This window comes from Vitis riparia, chromosome 1 (assembly GCF_004353265.1).
Source record: "Vitis riparia cultivar Riparia Gloire de Montpellier isolate 1030 chromosome 1, EGFV_Vit.rip_1.0, whole genome shotgun sequence".
Taxonomy (NCBI): domain Eukaryota; kingdom Viridiplantae; phylum Streptophyta; class Magnoliopsida; order Vitales; family Vitaceae; genus Vitis; species Vitis riparia.
This window is the reverse complement of record NC_048431.1, coordinates 1,450,264-1,475,635: the sequence shown is the minus strand read 5'-3', so window position 1 is coordinate 1,475,635 and position 25,372 is coordinate 1,450,264. Positions and strand designations below refer to the sequence as shown.

At 37.2% G+C, this 25,372-nt stretch overlaps 4 protein-coding genes across 8 annotated transcripts in view; 2 read left to right on the top strand and 2 right to left on the bottom strand.

Moving 5' to 3' along the window:
- Positions 1-16,658, top strand: part of LOC117915897 (protein NAP1) — a 31,900-nt gene extending 15,242 nt beyond the window's left edge. For all 3 annotated transcript variants that reach the window (XM_034831642.1, XM_034831649.1, XM_034831656.1), the window contains 12 exons: positions 4,128-4,238; positions 4,370-4,448; positions 5,074-5,267; positions 6,682-6,827; positions 7,813-7,894; positions 8,036-8,146; positions 9,788-9,913; positions 9,998-10,137; positions 10,239-10,335; positions 10,822-11,813; positions 13,340-13,552; positions 15,853-16,658. In XM_034831642.1, the coding sequence (XP_034687533.1) occupies positions 4,128-4,238; positions 4,370-4,448; positions 5,074-5,267; positions 6,682-6,827; positions 7,813-7,894; positions 8,036-8,146; positions 9,788-9,913; positions 9,998-10,137; positions 10,239-10,335; positions 10,822-11,813; positions 13,340-13,552; positions 15,853-16,348 (2,787 nt within the window). In that variant the 3' untranslated portion in view covers positions 16,349-16,658. The remainder of the gene's footprint in view (positions 1-4,127; positions 4,239-4,369; positions 4,449-5,073; positions 5,268-6,681; positions 6,828-7,812; positions 7,895-8,035; positions 8,147-9,787; positions 9,914-9,997; positions 10,138-10,238; positions 10,336-10,821; positions 11,814-13,339; positions 13,553-15,852) is intronic.
- A 167-nt stretch (positions 16,659-16,825) lies between these two features.
- On the bottom strand, positions 16,826-17,950 carry LOC117915930 (sulfiredoxin, chloroplastic/mitochondrial). Of its 3 annotated transcripts, none has more exons than XM_034831697.1 (5): positions 17,860-17,950; positions 17,606-17,760; positions 17,375-17,408; positions 17,107-17,207; positions 16,826-17,017 (listed from the first exon to the last, which is right to left on the bottom strand). In XM_034831697.1, exons 1-5 carry the CDS (start codon positions 17,927-17,929, stop codon positions 16,979-16,981), a joined length of 399 nt encoding a protein of 132 aa, XP_034687588.1. In that variant the 5' UTR covers positions 17,930-17,950; the 3' UTR covers positions 16,826-16,978. The 3 variants fall into 3 exon arrangements, with proteins under 3 accessions (XP_034687588.1, XP_034687596.1, XP_034687582.1); XM_034831705.1 differs by having other exon boundaries at positions 17,107-17,200; XM_034831691.1 differs by having other exon boundaries at positions 17,107-17,200; positions 17,606-17,950.
- A 129-nt stretch (positions 17,951-18,079) lies between these two features.
- On the top strand, positions 18,080-20,840 carry LOC117915925 (14 kDa zinc-binding protein). Its single transcript, XM_034831681.1, has 7 exons — positions 18,080-18,204; positions 18,283-18,363; positions 18,548-18,634; positions 18,917-19,064; positions 19,802-19,919; positions 20,001-20,080; positions 20,528-20,840. The coding sequence occupies exons 1-6, from the start codon at positions 18,104-18,106 to the stop codon at positions 20,066-20,068; spliced, it is 603 nt and encodes a 200-aa protein (XP_034687572.1). The 5' UTR covers positions 18,080-18,103; the 3' UTR covers positions 20,069-20,080; positions 20,528-20,840.
- A 93-nt stretch (positions 20,841-20,933) lies between these two features.
- Positions 20,934-24,972, bottom strand: LOC117915919 (probable arabinosyltransferase ARAD1). The gene is made up of 3 exons (XM_034831669.1): positions 23,916-24,972; positions 22,040-22,405; positions 20,934-21,521 (listed from the first exon to the last, which is right to left on the bottom strand). Exons 1-3 carry the CDS (start codon positions 24,843-24,845, stop codon positions 21,333-21,335), a joined length of 1,485 nt encoding a protein of 494 aa, XP_034687560.1. The 5' UTR covers positions 24,846-24,972; the 3' UTR covers positions 20,934-21,332.
- Positions 24,973-25,372: the final 400 nt, after the last annotated feature.

The window sequence follows — 25,372 nt, the reverse complement described above, 5'->3', positions numbered from 1 at the left end:
GCCTGTGGAAGTAGGGAAAAACATATGGACTGATGAAGTTGTGGATACTAGAAAGTGAATTCTAAAAGTGAGAAAAGTTCTTATCCTTTTTATTATTAATTATTTTTGGTGAGAAATGTGGAAATTGGTTTGAGGAAAACAAAATGGGAAAGAAATACAAAATCCCAATATTCCTTCAATAGGGCCCCTAAATGAAGCAGGTAAAACCATTAAAAGTAACCTTTGAATATCTTTCAATTGGGGAGTTTTTGTATTGATTCGAGGGCATCTCTTACTATGTCACTTAAAGTACGTTTACATTTGAGGGGCAATTTTTTAGATGGACAGAGAAAAAGCTCTAGGCCCTAATGGTTTTACTTTAACTTTCTATTAAGACTTTGGGGACACCATTAAGAAGAATTTGGTGAAGGTTTTCTTGGAATTACACAACATTGAGGTCATTAATAAGAGTACTAATGCTACTTTTTATTGCTTTGACCCCTGAGAGAAATCAAATATCCACAATTGCCGTTTTGAGGCCCATAAGTTTGACTAGTAGTCTCTATAAGGTCATAGCCAAAGTTGCCCTTGAGGCTTGGCTCAAGTGGTGAAGGGATGGGGAGGGTTTGTGGGAGGTTCTAAGGTTCAAGTCCCAATGGGGGCAAAAAGTTATCTATCATAAAAAAAATAAGGTCATAGCCAAAGTTCTTTCACATCGCATTCGTTAAGTTTTTACATGAAACTATCTATTGGTCTCAAGGTGCTTTTGTTGAAGGTAGACAAATCCTAGACGTCTTTCTAGTGGCAAATGAAGTGGTAGATCAAAGAAGACGCTTTGGAAAATCAAGAATTGTCTTCAACATAGATTTTGACAAGGCTTATGGCCATATGAATTGGGATTTTTTGGATCATGCTTCAGAGAGGAAAGACTTTAGTCCGAAATGGAGGTTGTGGATTTGTGTGTGTTTATCTTCTATAAGTTTTGCCATTCTAGTGAATGCGGTGTCAAAGGTTGGGTTAAAGCATCTAGAGGCTTAAGACAAGATGATCCTCTCTCTCATTTTTTCTTCACTATTGTTGCGGATGTTTTGAGTAGGATGGTTTTAAGAGCTGAAGATAGAGGCTTTTTGGTGGGGAAGGATAGGACAAGGGTGTCACTTCTTCAGTTTGTAGATGATACAATTTTTTTCTCGAAAGCTAACAGTGAGGAGTTGTGAAACCTTAAGTTTATCTTAACGGTTTTTGGATGCATTTTAGGCTTAAAGATCAATCTATAAAAAAGCTCTTTGGTGGATATTAATGTGAGTGAGGACCTATGATACTGGGTCCTTCAATTTCACCCTATACGTATGTCAATATGACATGACATGAGGGTGAGTGTGGGATCTTTGTCGAAGAATCCTATTTTGCTTTGGGTATGATTGTTTGATTTTTCAATTGATTTCCTTTTATTTTTTCAACTTTCTGTAATAATTATATTAGAGAAATAAAAGAGTTAATTGAAAAGTGAATTTTTGTAAGAATATTTAGGGATAAGAGGACAAAAAAAGGATGAAAGGGAAAAGATGAGAGCTTTTAAAAATGATATCTTTATTTCCAATTTATTATTAATTGATTTATTTTTTTATTTTTAATTTTTTTTTATTATGTTGTATCCTAGTACTTGTGCACATTTTTTAGATTCTTTTAAGTCAAGTCCTGGTATTCTAAAATTTGAGTTGTGAAGGATTAGATACCTAGAAACATACCCTTTGACACTCACCTTTGGATGCATATGACTAGGTGAGGATTTTATTCAAGAGTTAGCTTTGTTGTTGGAATGTCAAGTCTCTATTTAGCCCCTTAACTATTTCAGTCTACTTTCATGGGGAAACCCTAGAGCTGCTTCATTCTAGGATCTAGTGTTAGATAGGATTTCTTGTCAGTTGGGTGGTTGGAAGAAAACCTTTTTTGTCTTTGGAAGGTAGAATAACCCTCATGCAGTCTTGTTCATCTATTTTCCCCACTTATTTCCTTTTGATGTTTAAAGTGGTTTACAAGATTGAGAAATTATAGAGAGGCTTCCTCTGGTTAGGGCTTGGAAAAGGAAAAAGAGATCACCTAGTTGGGTGGAATTTTGTGTGTAAACTGAAGAGGGATGGAGGATTGAGTTTAAGGAAAATCTCCTTGAGGAATGAAGCCTTTCTTAGAAAGTGTTTTGGGTTGACATATGTATACTTTGTGTGCAATTTCTTGTGCATTTGTTTTAGGCACTTTTGTTATATATATATATATATATATATAGTTTGCACTCTAATGGTTGAGACGCTAATATGGTTGTTAGATGGTCGCATCATCACCCTTGGAAAGCCACTCAAGTTCTCAATGATTTCTTGAATTTCATTCAGTTTCTTGGTGGGAGATGGCACAAAATCTGCCTTTAGGAGGATACTTGGCTGCGTGAGAGTTCTCTTAAGCTTCAATTTTCCAATTTGTTCCAAGTCATAAGGATAAGGAATATGCTTATTTTTTCTGCTGTGGATCAATCCTTTACCAGTCCATCTTGGAATTTGAACTTTTGTCAAAACCTTTTTAATTCAAAGATTGAGGAATTGACTAGCTTCTCCCTTCCTTGGGTCATGTGTACATATTACCTTCCTTTACAGATGAAAGGGTTTGGTCATTGATACCCTCAGGACTTTTTCCTATCAGCTCATTCAGTTGCCCCTCCCTCTCCTATCTTCACCTGTTTTCTCCTGCTAACTAAAACTCAAAAGCTCCACTAAAGGTTAGGGATTTTACTTAGCTTGTGGTTAATAAGAAGGTTAATATCAATGATATGCTTCAAGTGAGGAGGCCTTACAAAGCTCTCAATTCTGATCATTGTGTTATGTGTCTAAAGAGTAGTGACTCAGTCAATCACCTCTTTCTTCATTGTCCCACTGCACTAGTACCTAGACAAAGATTGTTTCGCTTAGTCAATCTTGAACGGGTTCCTCCTAGAAACATAGCAAAAATGATGTGAATCTCCTTTAAGGGCTTTGGAAGCCTTCCAAAGGAGAAGATTCTTTGGTAGATGGTTGTATTATCCATGATATGGTTTATCTGGTTGAAGGGGAATGCAAGGATTTTTTATGACAGATAGAGATCTGTTGATGCCATTTTGGGAATTAATTTAATTTTTCTCTTCCCTTTTGGCCTTAAGCACCAAGCCTTTTGCAAATATTCCTTTGTTTCTTTTAATGGTGGATTGAAAGAGTGAAAAAAGTTATGATTGGTTGGTTACCTTTCAAGTAGGTTCTATAAAGTTGAATTTTGATGGATGTTCCCTGGGTAACCCTTGTCAGATGGGTCTTGGAGGCCTGATTAGAGATCACTCTAGTACAGTGTTGGGAGTCTTCTCTAATTAGGCAGGAGTGGGTTGGCAATTGAGGTAGAGATATTGACATTGCTGGAGGGTTTGTTGTAGGCCAAAGCTACAAGTCTTTCCACCCTAACTGTAGAGAGAGATTTTTCTGTTGTTATATTTTGGGTGATTAATAAGGAAAGTTGCTCATGGAAGTTTGACAATTGGATATGCAAAATCATAGATGTTGTTAGTGAGTTCGGTTGCTCCCTCTCTTGAGTTCCCTGTTCAGCCAACCAAGTTACAGACTGATTAGCCAAACAAGGAGCTAATCATTTGATCTCCTATGTCGGAGACTTTCTTCCTACTTGAGTGTGCTATGTTTCTCTTCTTTGCACTTGGGCCTTTTATTTGCAAGGCCAAGGTAGCTTTTGTGGGGCTTGACATTTGGTTATGTTATACCTTTTTTGTTTATTCTTGAAGGTTGCTCGTTCTTCTTGTATTTATCTTTAAAGATAACTGAAGATGGTTCTGTTTAAAAAAAGTGTGATGATGTGCAGAAATTGCAGCAATGCAAAATATGTTGGTTCTAAATTTCTGAAAACACAAAATTTCAACTGATTCTTCATGGTTTGCCAAAGATATGGTTTTTATAACTTCCATTTAGGTTTCTCCATTTTGTCTCCATTTATTCTTCAATGACTAAGTTGTGCATACATCTAAACAATTAATGATAAGGCTGATTTACTTGTAGTTTTGGAAAGCAAAAATCTGATCATGTTGTTAACAGATATTTTCTGGAATGACTTGGTGAATCTTACAGATGGTATTTTCTGCTTTGGCTTTGGCTCAATGTGAAGTCTTGTGGTATTTCCAACATGTAGGAATTGCATCATCGAAATCCAAAACTGCTAGAATGGTACCAGTTGATATAGTAAGCCAAAACTTTCTTCCTCAAATCAGTTCAATCCATTGGCATTAAATTTCTTTTAGTGCTTGGTTTGCCAACCTGCCTATCCAAAAAAAAAAAAAAAAAAAAAAAAAATGATATGATTTTGGTTGCAGGATCCAAGTGATCCAACTATCGGGTTCTTGTTGGACGGAATGGATCATCTTTGCTGTCTTGTTCGCAAGTATATAGCAGGTTCTTACTAACACATATATTCTGGTTTTCTATAAAGAAAATGATATTGCAGATTAAAATGAGTTTGATATCTACCTACTTTCACAATTATGAAGAAACGTATTGTTTGCAAGTGGGGTCTCTGTGTGTGTTTTGTATTTTTGAATAGAAGTTTGAAGCATTTGAGACATTTTCTTTTTTCTTTTTAATTTTCTATTTATGAAATGGGCAGATTTTTTTTTAAATAGGAAATGAATGGACATATCAACCCTCTTATGAGTTATTTAGATATGGTAATTTTAGATCTTTTTGTAGCTTTAGGAGACTTGGTTTGATGATATTTCATATTTTGGGGGCAGTTCCATTCTATCAACTGGAAATGAAATTTAAGTGCTATCACTGTTTAACCTGAAAATAATTTAATTGCCTTTTTATCAACTTTTATCATCTTAAATATCTATGGTACTCTTCCTTGTATATGATTTTCCTCTGTGTATAATACTTCATTTGTTATCAAACAAGAAAAAAGAAAAATCTTTGGTACACTTTTCAGCAGCTAGATATTAATATTATAGTGTTTAGTCACTCAGTAAATAATATTGACTGGATAAACTAAATTATAATGGATGTTCGCATTTGTGTGCAGCAATTAGGGGATATGCATTATCATTTCTTTCATCTTGTGCTGGGAGAATCCGGTTTTTGTTGGGTACTCCAGGAATGGTGGCTCTTGACCTGGATGCAAACTTGAAAGGACTTTTTCAGAAGATAGTTCAGCATCTTGAAAACATACCAAAACCACAGGGTGAAAATATTTCTGCCATCACGTGCAATTTATCCGTAAGAAATCTCTGCAGACAATGTTTTATTTTTACTTTGGTAAACATCAGAAACCTTGGGCAAGGTTTCTGATCATAGAACTGATTTCCACTTGATCTTGGATATAACTGACCTGTCCTGAGCTTGTGATGATATCTACTGTTGTTTCCCCTGCACAAAATTTTCTGATTAATATGATGAAACCTCTTTACCCATAGTTTAAATACTAATCTGTATAAGAATTTAGAGACAAAGATTGTAACTCATGCTTTCTATTAATATGAATGACTGTGAAAGGGATGATCAATGATATATCAGAAGTCTTAGGCCAGGTCAGCGATACAATCGGGAGCCTCAGAAAGTTTCTAGTATTCTCTCTATATAGACAAAAAAATATATCGTCAACTCTTGTCTTGTCTGGCTACTTTTATGCCTAATTCCAGTTCCATGGCTAATTTTATGATCTGAACATCAGCTGTTGGGTACCTTTCTATTTCGTATTTATATCAGTTTGCTCCACCTGAGTGTGCACTTCATCAAAAGGATTTTGGCATTAACCTTTTGCTTTTAATGCAATTGTTCATATGATGAGCTTATTTGTATTTTTCTTTAACATGAGTACTTCAATAAAATAAGCTTTGAATTGCTTGACAAAGGCTCTAAATGTATTTCTATTCATTCTGTAAGGTGTAGTGTAGCCTTCTCTGGATTTGAGAGAAAGGTCAGTAGAGCCTGACAAAAGTCTAACAAGTAGGTCAACAAAAAATGCTATACATGCCACATGAAGGCAAAATTTAAACAGATTTGTGGGAGAGATCCACACAGCTATGCCTGGGAAACACTAGGAATATGTACAATTGCAGAATGAGGTGCTTCTGCTTCTCCTTTGTGCAAAATAGTATTCTCAAGTAAATAAATAAATCATTATAATCAATTAAGGGCTCCCTCTTAGTTGCTTGTGCTTTGATTCCAACTTTAACCCTCACACTTCTAAGTTTTAATGGTGCCTAAGTCCAACATAAACAAGCAAACAAACTAGATAAAAGAACTAAACTGCCTTAGAGTTTTCCCATTGTAGGTTTAAGTCCCAAAGGAAAGGATCCATCACACTGCCTTGTTGTGTGACAACTATTGTGGATACATGAATTGTACACCATATTAACTGCATAGACAATGTTAAGGTGAGTAGATTGATAGCTTCTCCTTAAGTATATTCTCTCCCAGGTTCCTAGTATAATAGATGCACTCTAACTGTTTTTGCCTAGCCTACAATTTTGTGCAAGAGGGATCAACCAGTTTGTAATTGCACCTTCTGTATGTAATTGTTTGCATACAGTGGATTTCTGGAACTAATAGCTTTATTTATTTATTAATCTACTTCTTGGTTTACTTGTCTATGTCATTAAAGAAACAACTATTTATGGTTATTAATCAGGAGCTGCGTAAAGATTGGTTGTCAATATTGATGATTGTCACATCTGCTCGATCATCTATAAACATAAGGCATTTGGAGAAAGCAACAGTCTCAACTGGGAAGGAAGGCTTATTATCAGAAGGAAATGCTGCATACAATTGGTCTAGGTTCTCTCTCTGATCTTGATTTAACATAACAACTGACTATTATATCATCTTTGCATAATTTGTTGTCAACTGCAATGATTAAAAATATTGTTGAAAATTTGTTGCATTTATAGTCAAAAAATGTTTTTGTTTGTAATCAGATTGCTGCGAGACTCTATCAAGGATTTTAAAAAATGCATTAGAATAGAAATTCTTTGATGAGGGAAAGCCTTTTAAAGTTTATTCAAGGAAGAATGGGAAGATCTAAGTAAACTTTAAGTGTCCTACATCATTCTTGGTGAAGTTTTTGTTGGAGAGTTATTAATGCTACCAAGTTTCTTGGTGAATCAAACCTTGCCTTGATGAAAACTGTCCTACAATTTGTGGAATGAACAAACACAAAAGTTAACCCTGGATGAAAATGATGAAATCCCACAGCATTCTTGTTAGATGTTGAGCATTATTTTGTGTTACAATAAGAGTGTAACTGTAATTTGGTACTAGTGATCAGAGAGAGGAAACCCTACAGCTCTATTTTTTCATTTTAGAAGTACTGAATTGAATGAAAGTTAAATTTGTTCTTAAGAGCTATCTGTGCATCTTCTTTTTTCTATATTTTTTTGTATTTACTTATTCTTCAAGAACCTTCTCTTAGTATCTTGCTCCTTTTCTAAATCTGTTCCCCTTATTCCAACACATACCTCACCACCCTCCTTTGCAAGATAGCCCACAGCCTGAAGCTTGCAAAGGCCCAACAAGCATCATCTGAACTGCTTAGATGTTCGACATGCTAAATCTAAGTGGGCCATGTTAGTTTGGGATAAGATGAAACTATTTAATCATCGAGATAATTACTTGAATAGTCTTAATGCATGGCAGCAAAACATCCAATAAATTCTCTCTCTCTCTCTCTAACACAATCACATGCACGCGTGCACCCATCCATTTTGACATGGACACACAGAAGACACATGATAATGGCCACTGTGGATGTGTTTCAATGCAGATGTGTTGATGAACTGGAATCTCAGCTATCAAAGCATGGCAGTCTTAGAAAACTGTATTTCTACCATCAGCACCTTGCAGCAGTAAGTTCTTCCTGTGTCTTTGCTTCTGCTTGTTAGGTTCCTGGTTACTGCTGCCTTTTTGTTACATCTTTTAAGATTTATTTCTTCCTATCTGTGGAGCATGTTTTTGTAGTACCAGTCTAACATTAATTGTTAAAACAGGTATTCAGGAACACCATGTTTGGACCGGAAGGGCGTCCTCAGCATTGCTGTGCATGGCTTGGTGTGGCTAGTAGTTTTCCAGAGTGTGCTTCTTCAATTGTTCCTGAGGAGGTATTCTATACCCACAACTGCTGCAACAGACCAACCCCTGTTCCCACACCTACATCCCAAAAATGGAAAAGGACAGGAAAAAATGATATGGATAAAACAATTCTAAATAGGATAATATGCATCATAGCATGTTACTGTTTCATCATCCATGATCCTAGAACTTGAAAGGCGTAACCTACTTGAAACATATATAATTGTATGGATATAATCCTGTCAGAATGATGATAGAACTTCTGCCAAAGTTGCATGAACTGATGATATATTTAAAATTTTGAGAGGTGTCTTGCATTCTTATGTGATAAATTAAGGCTTTAGGACAAGAAGGACTTCTCAGAGGTTGAGGGTGAAAATTTTTGGAGTTATTTTTCTTATATTGATTTGAAGTTAAAGTAGAGTTTAGAGGCGGCTGCTAGTTGTCTGAGTGCTTCCTTGTCATTGATAGTGACTTGATTCTCCTTTTCTCTATGTATGTCGACAATCTTTTTGAACCACAAAAATCTAACATTTCTTGTGTGATTGTTAGCGTGATTTTATTTATTGTGGTTGTAAAAGGCAAAAGTAGGTTTTATTCATTGAGGTTCCAAGTGAAATTCCACTTCACCAACAATAATCTTCTTTACTTTTTTTTTTCTATATAGTTGTTGAATCTATAGTTTCCTTGTGAGAATCAAAACGTGTTGGAAATTACTGAGATTGTTTTCCCTTATTCCTCAAGAAAATCCCTCCACATTAATCGATCTTCATCAGCTCCCTATAAAATCACCTAGTGAATATGCTCTAGGAAAGTACTCCCTTTCTCCACCTTCCAATCATGTACCCATCTCCAGAGATGGGGGCTCCAATGATCTTGCCTCTATTCCACTGCTCAAAGCTCCACAACTCTTGTACATTTTATTAAATGAAATTCTGAAAAGAAAAGGCAAACAATCTTTCTAACCAGACTCCCTGCACCACCTATCTAGTCAAAAATTGGTTCTGAGCCCATTTCCTAGCGAGATACATGTCCTGGGCCAGAATTTCCCCTAACCTGTTCTAAAAACTTTCTAAAGACCCACACCAAACACCTTCCCTACTTTTTCTCTACCTCAGCTCTCAATCTTTCCAGATCTACCTGAAAATACCCATTTCTATAGACAATTTTGTTTGCTTACATGCTTCCACAACCTTTTTCCAAACAAAGCTTTGTACACAGAAGCAAGAATTCTTTAACCTAAATCCCTATTACTCTTATCCTTATAGGCTTTAGTCCACTTAACAGGATGCAAGAAATCTCTATGAATCTTCTTCATCCACATTCTGACTGCTTTAGGAATGACAAAGATGTGCAGATATAAGCTCTCAAGCTGAATAGGTTTCTTTTGATGAGAGTCAACTGTCCCCTTTCAATAGGTACTGCTTTTGTCTTAAGCAAGCCTCCTTTTAAAGTACTCCTTCACCATGTCCCACACTGCAGAGGATCTGAAAGGAGCTACCTAAATAGGTGGTAGCCAAAGCTCTTACCCAACAACCATTCACAATCGTCAACTCTCAATTTCATGAACCTCCCCTCAGGAATAAGCTTACTCTTCTAGAGATTGTCTTTCATACTAGGTGCATTTTGTTAAGTGCTTAATGGCCACTTCACTTTTAAACTGAATGCAGATAACTAAAATTGGCCGAGATGCAGTTCTGTATGTAGAATCTCTCATTGAATCCATCATGGGAGGATTGGAAGGATTAATCAATATTCTTGATTCTGAAGGTGGATTTGGCTCTCTAGAGATGCAGGTTGTTACTCATCTATCATGTTGGTAACATAAGAAAATAGTTGAAGTAACCAATTTATAGATCTAATATTGAGCAATATCTCAGCTTCTTCCAGAGCAGGCAGCTGTGTTCATGAATTATGCATCAAGAGTTTCAATTCCTTCATCAAAACTTCCAAGAGGAGTGGCTGGTTTTCTTTTGCCTGGTCATGAGAGCTATCCTGAAAATAATAATTCTATCAAAATGTAAGTCACTTCAACAATGCTAAATTTTTTGTCCTTGAGAAACTTCAGAATGGACAAGATTGCCACTGGAGTTGTTTTACTTTGTATTCCGTTAATGGCAGGTTAGAAGCTGCAATGCAGAGGTTGACAAATTTGTGTTCAGTCTTGAATGATATGGAGCCTATATGTGTTCTGAACCATGTCTTTGTTCTGAGGGAGGTGAGTCATGCTCTTTTTTTTACAGTTGCTTGTATGATATCAAATTGGATTTTGTGCATTTTGTGGTTTCTTGGATTACATGTTTTGCTTCAATTTTTCTGAATTTATTCTTCTTGAGTATATATCCACCCATTTTCTCCCTCTTATCATCTCTTACCAAAAAGGGTTGCTATTCTCTCTCTATCTACTTTAAGCCTGTTACTTGTAATTATGTATCCTGAATACATTGACTTCCATTTGTTTGGGATCTCTGTGAATCCCTTACGATTTTTCTCAATATTATTTGTTCATGCTCAGATTGCATTGTTGATGTAGTTTGGTTCTTGCCTGCTTCAGGTAGATAATCCAGAGGTTTATTTATAATTGCATCATGTGTAATATTTGACTGAGTAATGTAAATGTGTTTGTTGGTTTACTTGGAACTTAATATCCACCCACATTAGATTTTTGTGATTCCAGTATAGCATTACCTATTGCACTGTGCAGTATATGAGAGAATGCATCCTTGGGAACTTCAGAAGGAGACTGCTTACTGTACTAAAAACTGATAATGATCTTCAACGACCTTCTGTTCTGGAATCGCTGCTTCACAGACATATCAGCATAGTCCATCTAGCAGAGCAGCACATTAGCATGGACCTAACCCAGGGAATCAGAGAAGTTTTACTCTCGGAGGCCTTTTCAGGGCCAGTTTCTTCTCTGCATTTGTTTGAGAAACCAGCTGATCTAAATACTGGATCAGCAGCTGAAGCGGTTTGCAACTGGTACATTGAGAACATTGTGAAGGATATATCAGGTGCTGGAATCCTTTTTGCACCAGTCCACAAATGCTTCAAGAGTACGAGGCCTGTGGGTGGATACTTCGCCGAATCAGTTACTGATCTTAGAGAGTTGCAATCTTATGTTCGTATTTTTGGTGGCTATGGAGTGGACAGGCTAGACAGAATGATGAAAGAACATACAGCTGCACTTTTAAATTGCATTGACACATCATTGAGGTCAAACCGTGAGGTGCTAGAGGCAGTTGCTGCAGGCATGCATTCTGGTGATCGTACAGAGAAAGAGTTGTATTTGAGGCAGATAGTGGATATGGACACAATAATTGGGTTCTGTATTCAGGCAGGGCAAGCACTGGCCTTTGATCAACTACTGGCAGAAGCTGCTGGAGCTGTTCTTGAAGAAGGTGTGCCCTTGATATATTCATTATTATCTGGGGTTGTTAAGCATCTACCCGATGAAATACCCGAAAAGAAGGAGATAAGGAGGATGAGGGTGGTGGCAAACAGTGTTAATTTAGTTAGTGATCATGATTCTGAGTGGGTGAGAATGATTTTAGAAGAAGTTGGAGGTGCAAATGATGGTTCTTGGAGCTTGTTACCGTATTTATTTGCTGCCTTCATGACATCCAATATCTGGAGCTCTACTGCCTTCAATGTTGATACTGGTGGCTTCAACAACAATATCCATTGCTTGGCCAGGTTTGGTGTTTTTATTATCTCCTGGTTAGGATTTGTTACATTTCTTAGTGCTTGAATTGAACATGATTTGTAGTGCTTACTTGACCATAGAATCGTATGAGGTATACATGTGGATGGTTCATGTCCATCTAGTTTATGGACCTTAATTAGTACAACTACAGAAATAAAACCATCTGATAAAGTGATATCAGATTTTTTTGCTCAAGATGAGGTTTCGGAACCAGATATTTTCCTGGTGCATGTGCAAGGTTATCTGGCTCATGCATCAGACTGCTGAATATAATCTTTTCCCAAACATTATGGCTTGTGCATTTTCTTTATAGATGTTGATGTTAATGTATTGAAAACTGGACTGGCCAGCTGGTTGGGCCGGTCGGACTGCAGACTGATCATCTCCTCAGTTATTCACCAATTGGCCTTTTTTGAGGTTGGACCAGCATTGAGCTGGTTGACCCAGCAGTCCAAGCACCCAAGTGGCTGGTGCAGAACAGGAAGATTTTTTTTTTCTTCTCTCTCCCTCTGTCTCTCTCTTTGAATGGAGTGGGCTTGAATGCAGGCTCCTTGGGAGCCTAAGCCACTAGGTTGAGTAAATATTATGACATATTAATAAAATATTTTTAAAAAATTTAACATCATTATCAATCTGTAGTGAAATTTATTTGTAAGATGACAAACATGAGAGTAATATAGGCAAAAAAGCATAGTAATTTTTAAGATAGTGTGGCAAGTGGCAAGTGGGTAAAAAGAGGAAGGTGGTGTGGCAAGTGGGGCCGTTATGCTTGTTTTGGGTCATTTGAAAGATAAGGAATAAAATTGCCTTTGAAGATAGTGTGCTGTCCATCCAAAGGTTGAAAGCTTTTTTTGTGTATTTACTTTGGTTGGAGACCAAATTGTGGATAAAAGGTGGTCCTTCGACCTTAATAGATTTTATAGATTGGGTGGGTTCGCGACGAGGGAGAATGTTTTTTGTTTTTCCTTGTTGTTTTGGATCTAACTGTAAGAGGGTGAGTGTCTCTTTATTGTACTTCTGTGGGTCGCTATTTTAGTGCCTCTTCGTAATACAATTCTTTTGCTTATTGATAAAAAAAAAATAGTAATTTTTAAGATAATAGAATGATAGAATATATAGCCGTTGAAATGTAGATAAAGTTAAATAATAAAATCTCATTTCATTCTTGGATATATCCTCTTGACAGTTACATGCTATATTTGTTCTATTTAATGAAATTAGAAATATTAATACATTTACATGTTATCTTTGATAAAAAATGAACTATCATTAAGTTTTTTAATTATATATATATATATAATTTGTTATGATAATTTTTAGTTTTGATAATATATATTATATATTTATGGTGTCATGCTGACTTCATGGTTCAACTGCGGTTGGGCCACCCATCCAACCATTGAATTGTGATTTAACGACTTTTTTGGTTCAATGGCTGGTCTAGTTCTGGAAACATTGTTTGATAAACCTATTAACTAGCATTGCTAGCTCTTTCACAACCAAACTTTGTTTGCAGGTGCATCAGTGCTGTGATTGCTGGAAGTGAGTTTGTCAGGTTGGAAAGAGAACATCATCAGAAAAGTTCTCTCTCAAATGGGCATGTTGCTGCTACTTTTGATTCTGAAATACAGAGCCGATTGTCAACTGAAGCAAGCATAAAGTCTGCAATGCAGATCTTTGTTAAATTTTCTGCAGGAATAATACTAGATTCTTGGAGCGAAACTAACAGGTAGAAATGCTTTCTGTTTTCATATTATGCTACATGGTACCTCATACTATCACGTGCATCATTCCACTCTCTGAAAATTCATTCTTAGTTCACACATATATTCATTCTCTTTATACTGATTGTTTCCATGTACATTTTGGCTTTCTTCTCACTGTCTTTTTAAGTTTTATTGTGTCTTCTTAACTTTAATTTGTATTTGTTAAACATGGTTGAATCATCGAAATGTTCTCTTTTGGGTTTATCTATTGAGCTACTTGTAGTTTTTCTTGCAAATCCACTGATTCATGATCTCTCTATTCTTATCTTTCCATAGTCATCTCATCAATCTCACCATTATCATTTCATTGTAATGACTTATGTTATGTGATCATGTTGGGTATCAAACAGCATTTCTTGTTATTGCCCTCTTAATATTTTCATGGATATATTATGATTGTCTGCCTCATTTTCAAGTTACACATCTCAAGATACTGCCTTAAGTTTATAACCCAAAGCTGGTTTGCTTCCAACACACCCAATATGAAAGAAACATATCATTATCCTCATGAGTAAGGCTGTCAATAGAGTGCTGTCATATGCTTTCCAGAGGCTCTCTTTAACCTCTGATTAAGAAGGTGAAAATGGCAAACAGAAGAAAGGGCAATATATCATTTTAAACTCTCTCCTTTACATCATGTGTGCTTTGTTGCAGCTTTTTGCAGGCGTTTTATATTTAGATAGATGGATAGATACACTCTCCTTGCCTACAAAAAAAAAAAAAAAACAATTTCAAACCCTCTTCTTCTCTCCCTCTTCCTCCCCTCTCTCCCTCCCTGCATTTTCTTCTTTTTCTGGTCTTTTTTACATCTCTATAAACAATTAACCAAATAAGAGATTAAAAAGGTTACAAAGAGGAGAGGTCATAGCCCTCACCTTGTAAAAGCTCATCTCCTTCTTGGTGCTCCTTGAAGTAAGTGGGAGAGTCTTCAAAAAGGGATTGCAGTTACTGCAGTTGTTAAAGTTCTGGAATCCTTTGAGAGAATCCTCCTTGATTGTGGAATCGTCACCTTAACATGGCTTGTCTCCTTCCTGATGCTCCTTGAAAAAGGGAGACAAAGTGCCCATAAAGAGGATCAGGTTTCATGCAGGGTCCTCTCCTTCATGTGGAGAACCTCCCTGGCCTAGTTGCTACCTCACTTCTCTCCCTCTTCTCTGCCTAGAAGAGGAAATTTTGTCAAAATCCCACAAGCTTTTGAGAGATTTCTTTTTGGGTTTGGAATCTCTTCCAAAATAGAATTGTTTCATTCCCTGCCTTGGACTCTGCTTTGCCCACTCTCACAACTGAGAGATTTACCTCAAGCACTAGAGAGACACTCCTCGATTGTTGAATCTCTCTCAAAAACTTGGAACATGTGATTTTTCCCTGACCTCTTACAACCTAGAGAGTTTCTGTAGACACTACTCCAAGTGCCTTAGCACCACATTTAGCAAGCTAGAGAAGATTAGAGTAATATGAGGCATAACTGTACAGGGGAAGTAGGAATAAAGCTAGAAGAATTCTTAAGGGTGCATAGAGGTCATGATCAAATGGAGAGGGCTAGCATATATATATAGCCCCATGCCACTCCAAATCCTTGACTAGTGGCCTAGATCATCCCAAATTTCTATGATCCAATGGTTAGTACTGTACAGGATGTTGACACGTCTGTCAGACATCCCCTGAAAGGTTCTTCTTTCTTACACCAAGAATTGTCATAAATTCAATGGTTATGACTAGTCGTCTCTTTTTCAATAATAATATTATTTAATGATTTGTTTTGGGTTTCCCTTAAGCCCCACAATTATAACAGTCCTCTAGCAAACAAGAATTACAGACTGCAAGCCAGAAATGCCTAACCATAGTTTTCCTTTATTTGTGTTTAACTGAGCTTTCTTTTAGAGTAGCTATTGTCAGTAGCAAGATAACACTTCTAAGGAAATCACCTACAGTCCCTAAGATATATGTTTCACTGGTGTGTGTGTGATATGGTTGGTAACATGTAATATTTGTAGCTTTGGTAATGATTCCTTGTGTTTGGTTTTAAGCGATGAAGTTATTATTTGAACATTATGAGAAACAAAAGAATGAATTAAATTAATTTCTATGTATCCCAACACTCCAATGATTTTAGCTGTTAAAAGAAACTATGGAAGGCCTACCTGGTTAATATTCTTCTGTAAGCATTCTTACTATTTTATTCCAATTATTGCTAATTTTAGTTCTTCCTGTGTTAGTACAATATTTCTGCAAACTGCTAATAACATTCCATTATCTTGCTCAGGTCTAATCTTGTTCCAAAGCTTATCTTCCTGGACCAACTTTGCGAGATCTCGTCATACCTTCCAAGAAGCTCACTTGAACCCCATGTTCCCTATGCCATTCTGCGATCAATATATGGCCAGTACTATGCAAATTCCCCATCTGCACAGCCGGCATTACTGAGCATATCACCTCGCCACTCACCTGCCGTCTCTCTGGCACATGCATCTCCAGGGTTCCGGCAGCTCCGTGGCGACTCTACTCCTCAGTCAAGTGCTACTGATTCAGGTTATTTCAGGGGATCATCAACATATAGCCAGGAACATTCTTACGCTCCTGATAGTGGAACCATTCGGAGCAGTGACAGTAGGCATCGGAATGTTCGCCGCTCTGGTCCATTGGATTATAGCTCGAGCCGTAAAGTTAAGTATGCTGAAGGATCAACTTCTGGGAGTACCGGTCCCAGCCCACTGCCTAGGTTTGCGGTATCAAGATCGGGTCCTATATCATACAAGTAAAAGAGCACCTGGATTATGCGGAATATGAAGGTGTCATTGCTCAGCTATCCATTAATATACACTCGATGGCAGGTCCCTTGTACAAATTTGGCAATTTTTATATCTATAATTCTACTTTGTTTCTATCTCATTCATGAACCGATGCCTCCTTAGGCCAATCAAGCTTATCTCCGCCCTTCTATTGTAATTAGAATTCCTGAACTTGGTTTCTTGTTTGAAGGCTTTTTCTGGATTCTCATGCTCGGTCCGTCAATGTATGTTTTGCTGTTGTTTGCCCCATATATTTTATGAGTCTATATCCTAACTAATATATTTTTGTTTAATTTGTCTCTCCATTTACAGATCCGAGACCACACATGACAGGAAGGTATTAGCTTACCATATGTTATGTCCCTTTATCTTAACAGCTTAACCTTTCAGCTTAGAATGACAATGGAATGACGGGTGAGCGAATCCTTTCTTGACAAAGTTGAGATCTGAGTAGGTATAAGATCAATAAATTCCACAAACTTCATATAGAGGCAATTACAGACATAGGATCATACTTAACCACACAGCATTGGACTAGAAAACAGGGTACAACAGCTGATATAGTTGATATCGAAGTAAAGCCAAATTGAGCCCCAACTCTCAAAGCAACAGCCTTCTACCACTCAGCGGAGGTGGTGCCTGCAACATGGAAACACAGAACATGAGAAAACAAATGATAATGCATAGAAAAAATTGGCATTAGGGCATTGATGCAGAAGATGACATACCTCAATGTCTCTTTCGTTCCACGTCGAACTTTGCAACGAATTGTTGGGAGCCCTAGGCGCTGGTGTGCTTCGTACCGATGACAACCGGAAAAACCTGCAGTCTCAAAGAGCAGGGAAGCATGAGCTTCAGCTGAACAGGATGTCTGCAGAAGTTATTTAAAGTTTTTTCCTTAATTGAAAGAATGGAGGAGTTAAATCCTACCGACAGATCACTAAATATTGTGAACTAGATAGAAGAACTATAGTAAAGATATGAATAAACACATACCATAGTAAGCTCCATCAACCTCAAGCACATCAATCTGCAGTTCTCAAACAGAAGGATTGCAATCATATAGGAGTAAGTTTAGACCAGACCGTCGAATGAAAGTTAAAAGAAAACCCATCAATTGGTGGTTGGTACAATAATAATTAAAAACCCAGCAAGAGATTTCTGAAAAAAACATGTAAAAAAAAGAAGAAAATCCCATAATTCAGAAGCCGAAAGGTTTGCAGTTACCGGTACTTGGAGGCCAATTTCTCTGATACTTTCCATGAGTTCCTTCACTTTTTCTGGATCATTGGATCTGGTACGCAGCAGTGGTCTCCGAATCTTATCGAGTGGGAGTTCCAAAATCACTGGCCCTCTGGACTGTGGAGAATCGAATGGGACCCCTGAAAAATGAAAACCACCCAAAAACCCCATTGAAACAGAACTGAAAGTAAAGCAGATGTGTGATTGGATGAAGGAATGAATCAAAGTGGAGATTTTACCATTGTTGGGTGAAGCCCAAACTGTGAAGTTCCTCAATTTGCTGGGGAACTGCACCACAAAGCTCCCCATTTTTCCTCTTTCTTTTTTTTTCTTTTTTTTTTTCCTCTGGAGAAGTGAGATTACTATTATGAGAAATAGAGCACGACCAAGTCTTTATATAATATCTTCGACATCCTGTCACGTGGCTAAAAAAAAAGTGGACCAAAAGGGAAGGAGAGGAGCTGAACCCTAGGCCAGGGGTTTATGGTTTTTCTTTTCTCTGGAAGAATGATTTTTTCTGTTGGTTTGGGTGCTTCTGCTTCCAAATCCATGGCTGCGATGACCTCCTCCTTTTCTATAATGAGGTACTCTCTTTCCAGAAATCTCTCACCCTAGATAAAGGAGAGTTTGAGTGTTCTAATGCTGGGGAAATTTTGGAACAGGTACACTGCATCAACAACAACAAGGGCTGTTAGGGTTTTGGGGACTGCAAAACCCTCGGCCTCAATTGTCAATTTCAGGAGGTGCCCTTTTTTCTGCTCGGTTTTTTGTTTCTGGGTTTTCGAAATCCAATCCATTCTCTTAAAATTTGTCGAAGTTCAGGAAATTTTGGATTCTGATTAGAACCCCATTTGGGGATTTGGGAAGATGAAATTATCTGTTTGATGGTAAAAATGTTGTTGAATGTTGATTTTTCTCTTCTATTAGATCCCTGTGTCGGATTAGTGCTACAAACAATGAAGAGGCTTCTGCCAAAGCTGCTGCAGCCAATGCCGACAGTGGAGCTCCAACCATGTATCTACCTTGTGACCTAACCCTGGTTTGATCTCGTATTCAAGTTACATAATGCAGTTGTTCAGTTTGATATATTGTATATTGAAATTAATGGATTGAACCTTTGGAATGTGGAAGTTTTGATGATATTCTCCATGCTACTGCTGTGGAAACATTTGAAAAGACCAACAAAAGTTAGGATTTTCGTAGGACTCCATAGTAATACTAATAATTCAGTCAGACAAGTTTTCTACAGAGAAAGTTCTTGATTGCAGCCATATGATAGAATTGATGTTTTTTCAGATTTGACAAGATTATAGCTAAGGAGATTCCTTCAACCATTGTGTATGAGGATGAAAAAGTTCTAGCATTTCGGGACGTCAACCCACAAGCTCCAGTTCATGTTTTAGTCATTCCAAAGTTAAGAGATGGATTGACACAGCTTGGAAAGGTTATATTTATCATTCTCCCATTTTGTTCTTGGGACTGTGATGTATTTGTGGTCTTCAAATGGATGTGGTTATGTTTCTCTTCCCAAAACTTGCATGTTTTGTGTTATGGAGCCATAGAATTGCTTAAATTCTTCTTACCACTTTTTGATCTTTGAGGAAGAATTCTGATATTTGGTTGACTGATTTGATTGCCGGTTATTTGCCATCATTTGCTTTTTCAGACTAGAGTAGACCTCAAATCAAATACAAAAAACCCAATTACAAATCATAATGTACCCTTGAATTTGTGAAATCTAATAACTTCATTTCACTGAACTTTCATGTGTACGATATTATATTGAATCTTCGGAACTCACTATTTGCCATATGACACCTACCCATGGAAGTTTTGGCAATACTAACTAAAATCATGGTCTGGTTAAACAAGGTTAATCTTCTTTGAAAAGGTTTCTTTGCAAATGCCAAAGAGCATCAGTAATTGCTCCTAAGTTGCAGAGACTCATCTAAAAATAAGTCTCTCCCCCTTACACCTCTTATTCTTCACCACATCAACTAGCATGGCCATGGGAAATATAGCTACTACAATGCCTGACTGCTTTCATCCTTAAAACAAAATTTAGCACCTGCAATGAAACTATTGTTACAATTTTCTGTTCTTTCCTTTTCTAGGATAAACAGCTTCTGCATTTGGGCTCTGAACTTAGAATATGTTTGATTTCGTTTTATGCTTTGTCAGGCTGAAGTAAGACATGAACAGATACTGGGTCAACTTCTCTATGCAGCCAGATTAGTGGCAGAGAAAGAAGGTATTCTTGATGGGTTTCGTGTAGTCATCAATAGTGGTCCGGATGCCTGTAAGTTTTGATCTCATTCTGTAAAATTTCTCTAGGTTATTCTTAAGTGATTCCATCATGCGTAATCATCTCTTGCTCCAGGTCAATCTGTGTATCATCTCCACTTGCATGTACTAGGTGGGAGACAGATGAAATGGCCGCCTGGTTGAAGATTTGAATTGGTAAACTTGTATTCCCATTTTCTCCCCTTTTTCCCTTTTCATTGTATCTGCATTTTCTTCCACTGATGATTCTTGGACTTAATATTGAGAATTCACTCCCTATTGCCTTGAACAATTTCTCTATTTTCCTTCATCCCATTCCATTCTACTTGCGGCTAAAGATAATTCAACATTGTCTAACTAGAACAGACTGTAAATAGCAAGCATGGATCCATAATTATTGCTTCCCTTTGTATCTGAAGCGACTAATAACATATGGTCCAGGGTCTTATACCAATGATAATTTTTGAACTTTTCTGAAAATAAATTAATTGGGAAGCATCAGAAATTCAGTCATTTGGATACAATTTGTTGCATTTCTGGGAAGAAAAAGAGCATGCAAGTTTATAGTTCCTCCCACATCTTGTTTCTAACATTGCTTGAACTAAAAGCTTCATAATTGTGCAGGAAATATTATCAACATCGTGAAAGGATGAAGTGATCCAATAAAGACATTTGGACATGGGAAAATTCCTTCACATGCCATTGTGTTTTTCATTTCCGAGTTAAGAGTACTGTGTCATTGACTACTTACGCTGGAATAACCAGGCACTAAAGGCCATTAAAGAGTGTGCAGTTTATTTTCAATGCAATTTCTTAGGCCCAGAGGGATGAGAGACCGAATCACTTCCTGGATATCTTTTATTTTTCTTTGTATGGAGGCTTGGAAATAACTGGTATATATGTAGAAGGATATGAATTCAACTCTTCATTCAATGCATTCCTTTTGACTTAATTATACAGAGAATTTCCGAAATAAAAAATGGCACTTGATTTGTTTGATCATTTGATGCATTCAAAGATAAGAAAGATGGAAGAAATGAATCAGCCACTTCATTTTTTTCCTCATTTTCTACAATATACAAATCAATTGTAATTTACACGGAACGATAAACAGCCGCACAGTCTGCCCTCAAATGGAAGTAACAGAAAGGAAAACTAAAGCACCTAGGCATCCATAACAGTTAAATGCCAGATAACCTAATGAAATAAGAAAAACTTCAGTTGTCCCTTCCTGTGTAAGAAGAAAAAGGAAAAAAATCTATGTAAGGAACGCCAGTACCTTCAGCAACAGACTGATCAGTGGAGTTTATGAGTTACCACTCCTCACTCCCTCAGAAACCAGGAAGACTTTCTTCTGATGCTGATATTTCAATCCCACAATTTTTTGCAGGACTACCAAGTTCCAGAATCATTAGACAAATATATGGCATCATAAAAAGGTCCTGATCTCGGACTGGTTTGAACAGAGACAGGAGCAGTCTGGTTCAGTCATTTCCCTCTTGACAAGGCGTTTATCACGATTGATCATCAATTTAATAAGTGGGAGCTTCATGGAGACTTGTCGCCAGATTTCACTAACTGTTCCATTTGTATCTTCATATTCGAAGTATCGGGTCACCTGAATCACATACTTGTTAAGTTCAGTGACCTGACCTAGCCAACTGATCCTATCTCTAAACTAGAATTGCTTAATCAATAATAGATGACTTGTTATAGTTAATAACATACAATAAGACAGAAATTAACATGAATAACCATTTCTTCCTGGTCATGTATGCATCCTGAGATATTGTCTCCTTATAGAACGTGACATCTATTTTAATGTTTGGTTCATTATTGAAATAAAGACTGTATAGGAAAACATGCCTCCTCCCAACTCTAGGTACTTAAAAAAGTAAAAAGATGTTGATCATCATTTGAGAATCAATCAACCTAGTTTCTCATGGACAACTTCTAATTTTACTTAATAATATTAATGATTATATTCTTCCCATTAATATATATTCCTTTATCAATACTCTAAATCAAACAAAAAGGCCATTGACACATCAAACACTAACAATGGAAGAAATAGTGTGGTGTGGCAGCGAACAGCAGTACAGAAGCTAGGAAACTGAAAATGCAGCAAGTATTTACCTCTTGCATCTCCCGCTGGTATTCCAAAATTCTCTCTCTGGTTATTTTTCTCAGATTCTTAACCAAGAATCCTGGCTTTACAGCAGAGGTGGAATCTACAAATATTGCAATTTTTCTGTAGTCTATGACATCTTCAAAAGGTAACTCGATCTGGTCACTGACTATCACTGGGACACACAAGCTAACAATAGCATCAAAGAGTCGGCAGGCTGAAGGAGTATCACCAGCAGGATGTAAACAAAACTTTGATGAATGCATCCCTTGTGAAGCCATACGTCGACTCTCTCTGGATTGTGCACCATGTTTTATTATAACATCCTCTTCTTGTTCAAGTATTTGGAAAAGCAAGTCCCGAATTTTTCCTCCCTACAAATAGAGAAGCATTTAAATTTTAAAATAGACCTTAAAAGCAATCTATCAAAAAAAAAAAAAAAGACCCTAAAAGCAAGAATGTCCCCGTATAATGTGACAGAAACCTATACTATAAGTAGGCAGACAACATTTCAGACTTCAAATGGCTACAACCAGATGGTGATTGAAAAATAAGCAGAAAATATCAGTCTTCTAGTAGATAACCATATTTTCATCAAGGCAATAAAATTGTAGGTTGAAAGCCACCTGAATTTGCAGGCTTGGCCTTCTTGGAGGCATACATTAGCATAGTGAGAGAGATGATAGCCTTTTTTTTTTTTGATAGGCAAACAAAAATATATAAAAGATACCAATCAAAGACTGGGGGTGCACCTCAAGTACATGAGAGTACATAGAGGATGCCAAAACAAAAAATAAAATCACCTCTAGGGAGAGCTAATAAAATTATAACATGAAAAACTAATGAAATATGCAGGTTTGGTCATCTTGTACATAAATTAGCATTGAGAGATCCGGAGAAGGGGGGAATTAGATGGGATTTTTCTAATAAATAAATAAATTGGCATAATCAAATAAATATACAATAGAAACATTAAGTAATTTAAGAACAAATATAGAGAAACAGAATTAACCATCATAGTGAGCTTCAACCAAGAGTTGGCACCATATAAAGAAAAAATTTTGGTGGCTTATGTTTCTCTCTGAACATATTATTAGGAGAAAAAACTGTTAAATAAATGTAAAACCATAGATCAGTTTGAAAACAATAAAAGAAACAGAGTATGAGGCCCATGATTGATGCACTGAAATCTAAATGTCATAGGCCACTTAAGAAATAATATACAAAACCTAATTTTAGTAAACTTGGGAGCCAAAAAAATAGAACTGTTGCAACCCATTGTTACTGAGATCTGATCATCCACAAAGAAGAAAATACAGAATTAGATATTGGTGGGACGCAAGGTACATGAAGTATAGGCCTTTCGGGGTGTTCTATGCCTTTTGTAACTCCAACTTGCTTGTTTTCAGTTCTTTCAGCTCAACCACAGGGTGCCGGATGCCAAGAATTTGGACCAACTTCATGTGTATAAGAGTGGAGTTAATTTTCTTGGATCAAGCAATTGAATATAAAGAATTATTCAAGGAAACGGATTATCTTACATCCCGGGGTTGTGGGTTCTCTCAATTGGCCTACAGGCAGAGTATTTCCCATGTTTGTAAAATTCAAGAGATGTTCAACTTGAAGATATTCAAGTCACTTCATATCGATCATATTCTTATCATTATCTATCAGAAAACAACAATGCTTTAAAATGATTTTACGATAATAAATTGTTGGCTTTCCCTATCAGAAGACGATAATAGTGACCTGAAGTTCCTAGAGTATCAGTAATAAGTACATAATGGACTCACCCTAATTTCGATTGTCTTTTTCTAATTATTAGATACAGAACACGACAATGGTTAATGGCAACATCTGAATCACCGAGTTTTGAAATATTACCTCTTTGCGATAACGATTTCCCATAAAGAACAACAAAGATTTTCGATTCTCAACTCCAATCTCCCCACTGTAAGACTTAATCCGATGGGCATACGGCAAAATCACATCCTTAACCAAGGATGCTGTGTCGCTCCTCAGCCTCCCGAAATCCGAAACAAGCAGCACCCCATTCTTCACTCTGTCTACAATCAGATGCAGAGCATTGGGATCCTGACATATAAACACATGGTCCCGCCCATTGTTCCTCTTCCAATACTCCTGCTGCTCCAACCATTCCATCAAACTCTCCTGCATCTCCTCATCGCTGTACCCAGTTCCGGCACCCTCCCCATTCGCTGGCCGAATTGGGTTCACCACCAAACTAAGAGACGAAAAGAACGAAACGTAGAACAAATCCGCCTCCTCCGGATCCGAAACCCTAACAACGTACCTCCTACCCCGGTCCTCCCGGATCAGGTCCGAGAACAAGTACCACTCCCCGGAGTGCTGGTGCCCGGGGTACTTCAGCGACGACACGTCATCCACCGGCACCTTCTCCAGCCCTCCCCGAGCCACCGCGTAGCTCTCGATCACGCCGTACGTGAACTTCCTCGGAAGATCGTACATGTACACCTTCACCGGCCCGAAATTCCGGGAGAATTTCGACAAATTCTCCCCGGAATCAGTGCTCAAGAGCGAAAGCGACTTGGACGACGAATCAAGAGGGAGGCTAAGATCGAGCCTGGAGTGGTAAGGGTTTATGGGGTTGAAAAAAGTGGTGGACAACCCATACAGTCCAAAAACGCATAAGACGGTCACAACAGTTGATTTGAGAATAGATTTTCGCGCCATTTTGGGAATTGGGGTTAGGGTTTCCGAAGAAGAAGAAGAAGAAGAAGAGGGAGGTAGTATCCTGGGTTTTCTGGGTTTGGTTCGATCATTCAAGTTCATGGCTCATGGACGAAAGGGACGGAGAGACCCAAGTGCAAAGGTGGAAGATCTGTCGGTAGGGAGCCGCACAGTTATAACGTGCGCAGAAGGTGGACACGATAGCGGGTGAGGTGCCGAGGTATAACGTGCGCATAGGGAGAAAATCATCGTGGACGTTTATCATATTAAAGGTGATTTGATTTGATATGAGAGGCTGATGATGAACCGAGATAAGCTTGGTTGGATTTAAAAAATTATTAATTTTCCTTAATTAAAATGTCACATAAATCTTTTTATCCCATTTTGTCAATATTTTCTCGATCCTATCATCTCATAGTCACGGAAAGAATATTACATGCTTACTAAATTATATCCTCTCATAAGAATTATGACACGTCTAAGATTATATTTAGTTCCCCAAAATATTAAATAAATATAATTAAAATTTGTTAGAAATTTATACATTTTAAAATTATTTAATATTTATATAATTAAAGAGAATAAATGAAATGAATTTGAAGAAAGATATTTTGGTTGCCAAACCAAAT

Coding starts and splice junctions, on each gene's coding strand:
- LOC117915919 (XM_034831669.1), bottom strand. CDS start 24,845: ATGAACTTGAATGATCGAACCAAACCCAGAAAACCCAGGATACTACCT. Junction 22,406..23,915: donor GAAATCGTTATCGCAAAGAG/GTAATATTTCAA, acceptor CTCTATTTGTAG/GGAGGAAAAATTCGGGACTT. Junction 21,522..22,039: donor ACCAGCGGGAGATGCAAGAG/GTAAATACTTGC, acceptor TATGTGATTCAG/GTGACCCGATACTTCGAATA.
- LOC117915930 (XM_034831691.1), bottom strand. CDS start 17,929: ATGGGGAGCTTTGTGGTGCAGTTCCCCAGCAAATTGAGGAACTTCACA. Junction 17,409..17,605: donor AAATTGGCCTCCAAGTACCG/GTAACTGCAAAC, acceptor TGAGAACTGCAG/ATTGATGTGCTTGAGGTTGA. Junction 17,201..17,374: donor GGTTGATGGAGCTTACTATG/GTATGTGTTTAT, acceptor TTGAGACTGCAG/GTTTTTCCGGTTGTCATCGG.
- LOC117915925 (XM_034831681.1), top strand. CDS start 18,104: ATGGTTTTTCTTTTCTCTGGAAGAATGATTTTTTCTGTTGGTTTGGGT. Junction 18,364..18,547: donor TCAATTGTCAATTTCAGGAG/GTGCCCTTTTTT, acceptor CTCTTCTATTAG/ATCCCTGTGTCGGATTAGTG. Junction 19,065..19,801: donor GATTGACACAGCTTGGAAAG/GTTATATTTATC, acceptor ATGCTTTGTCAG/GCTGAAGTAAGACATGAACA.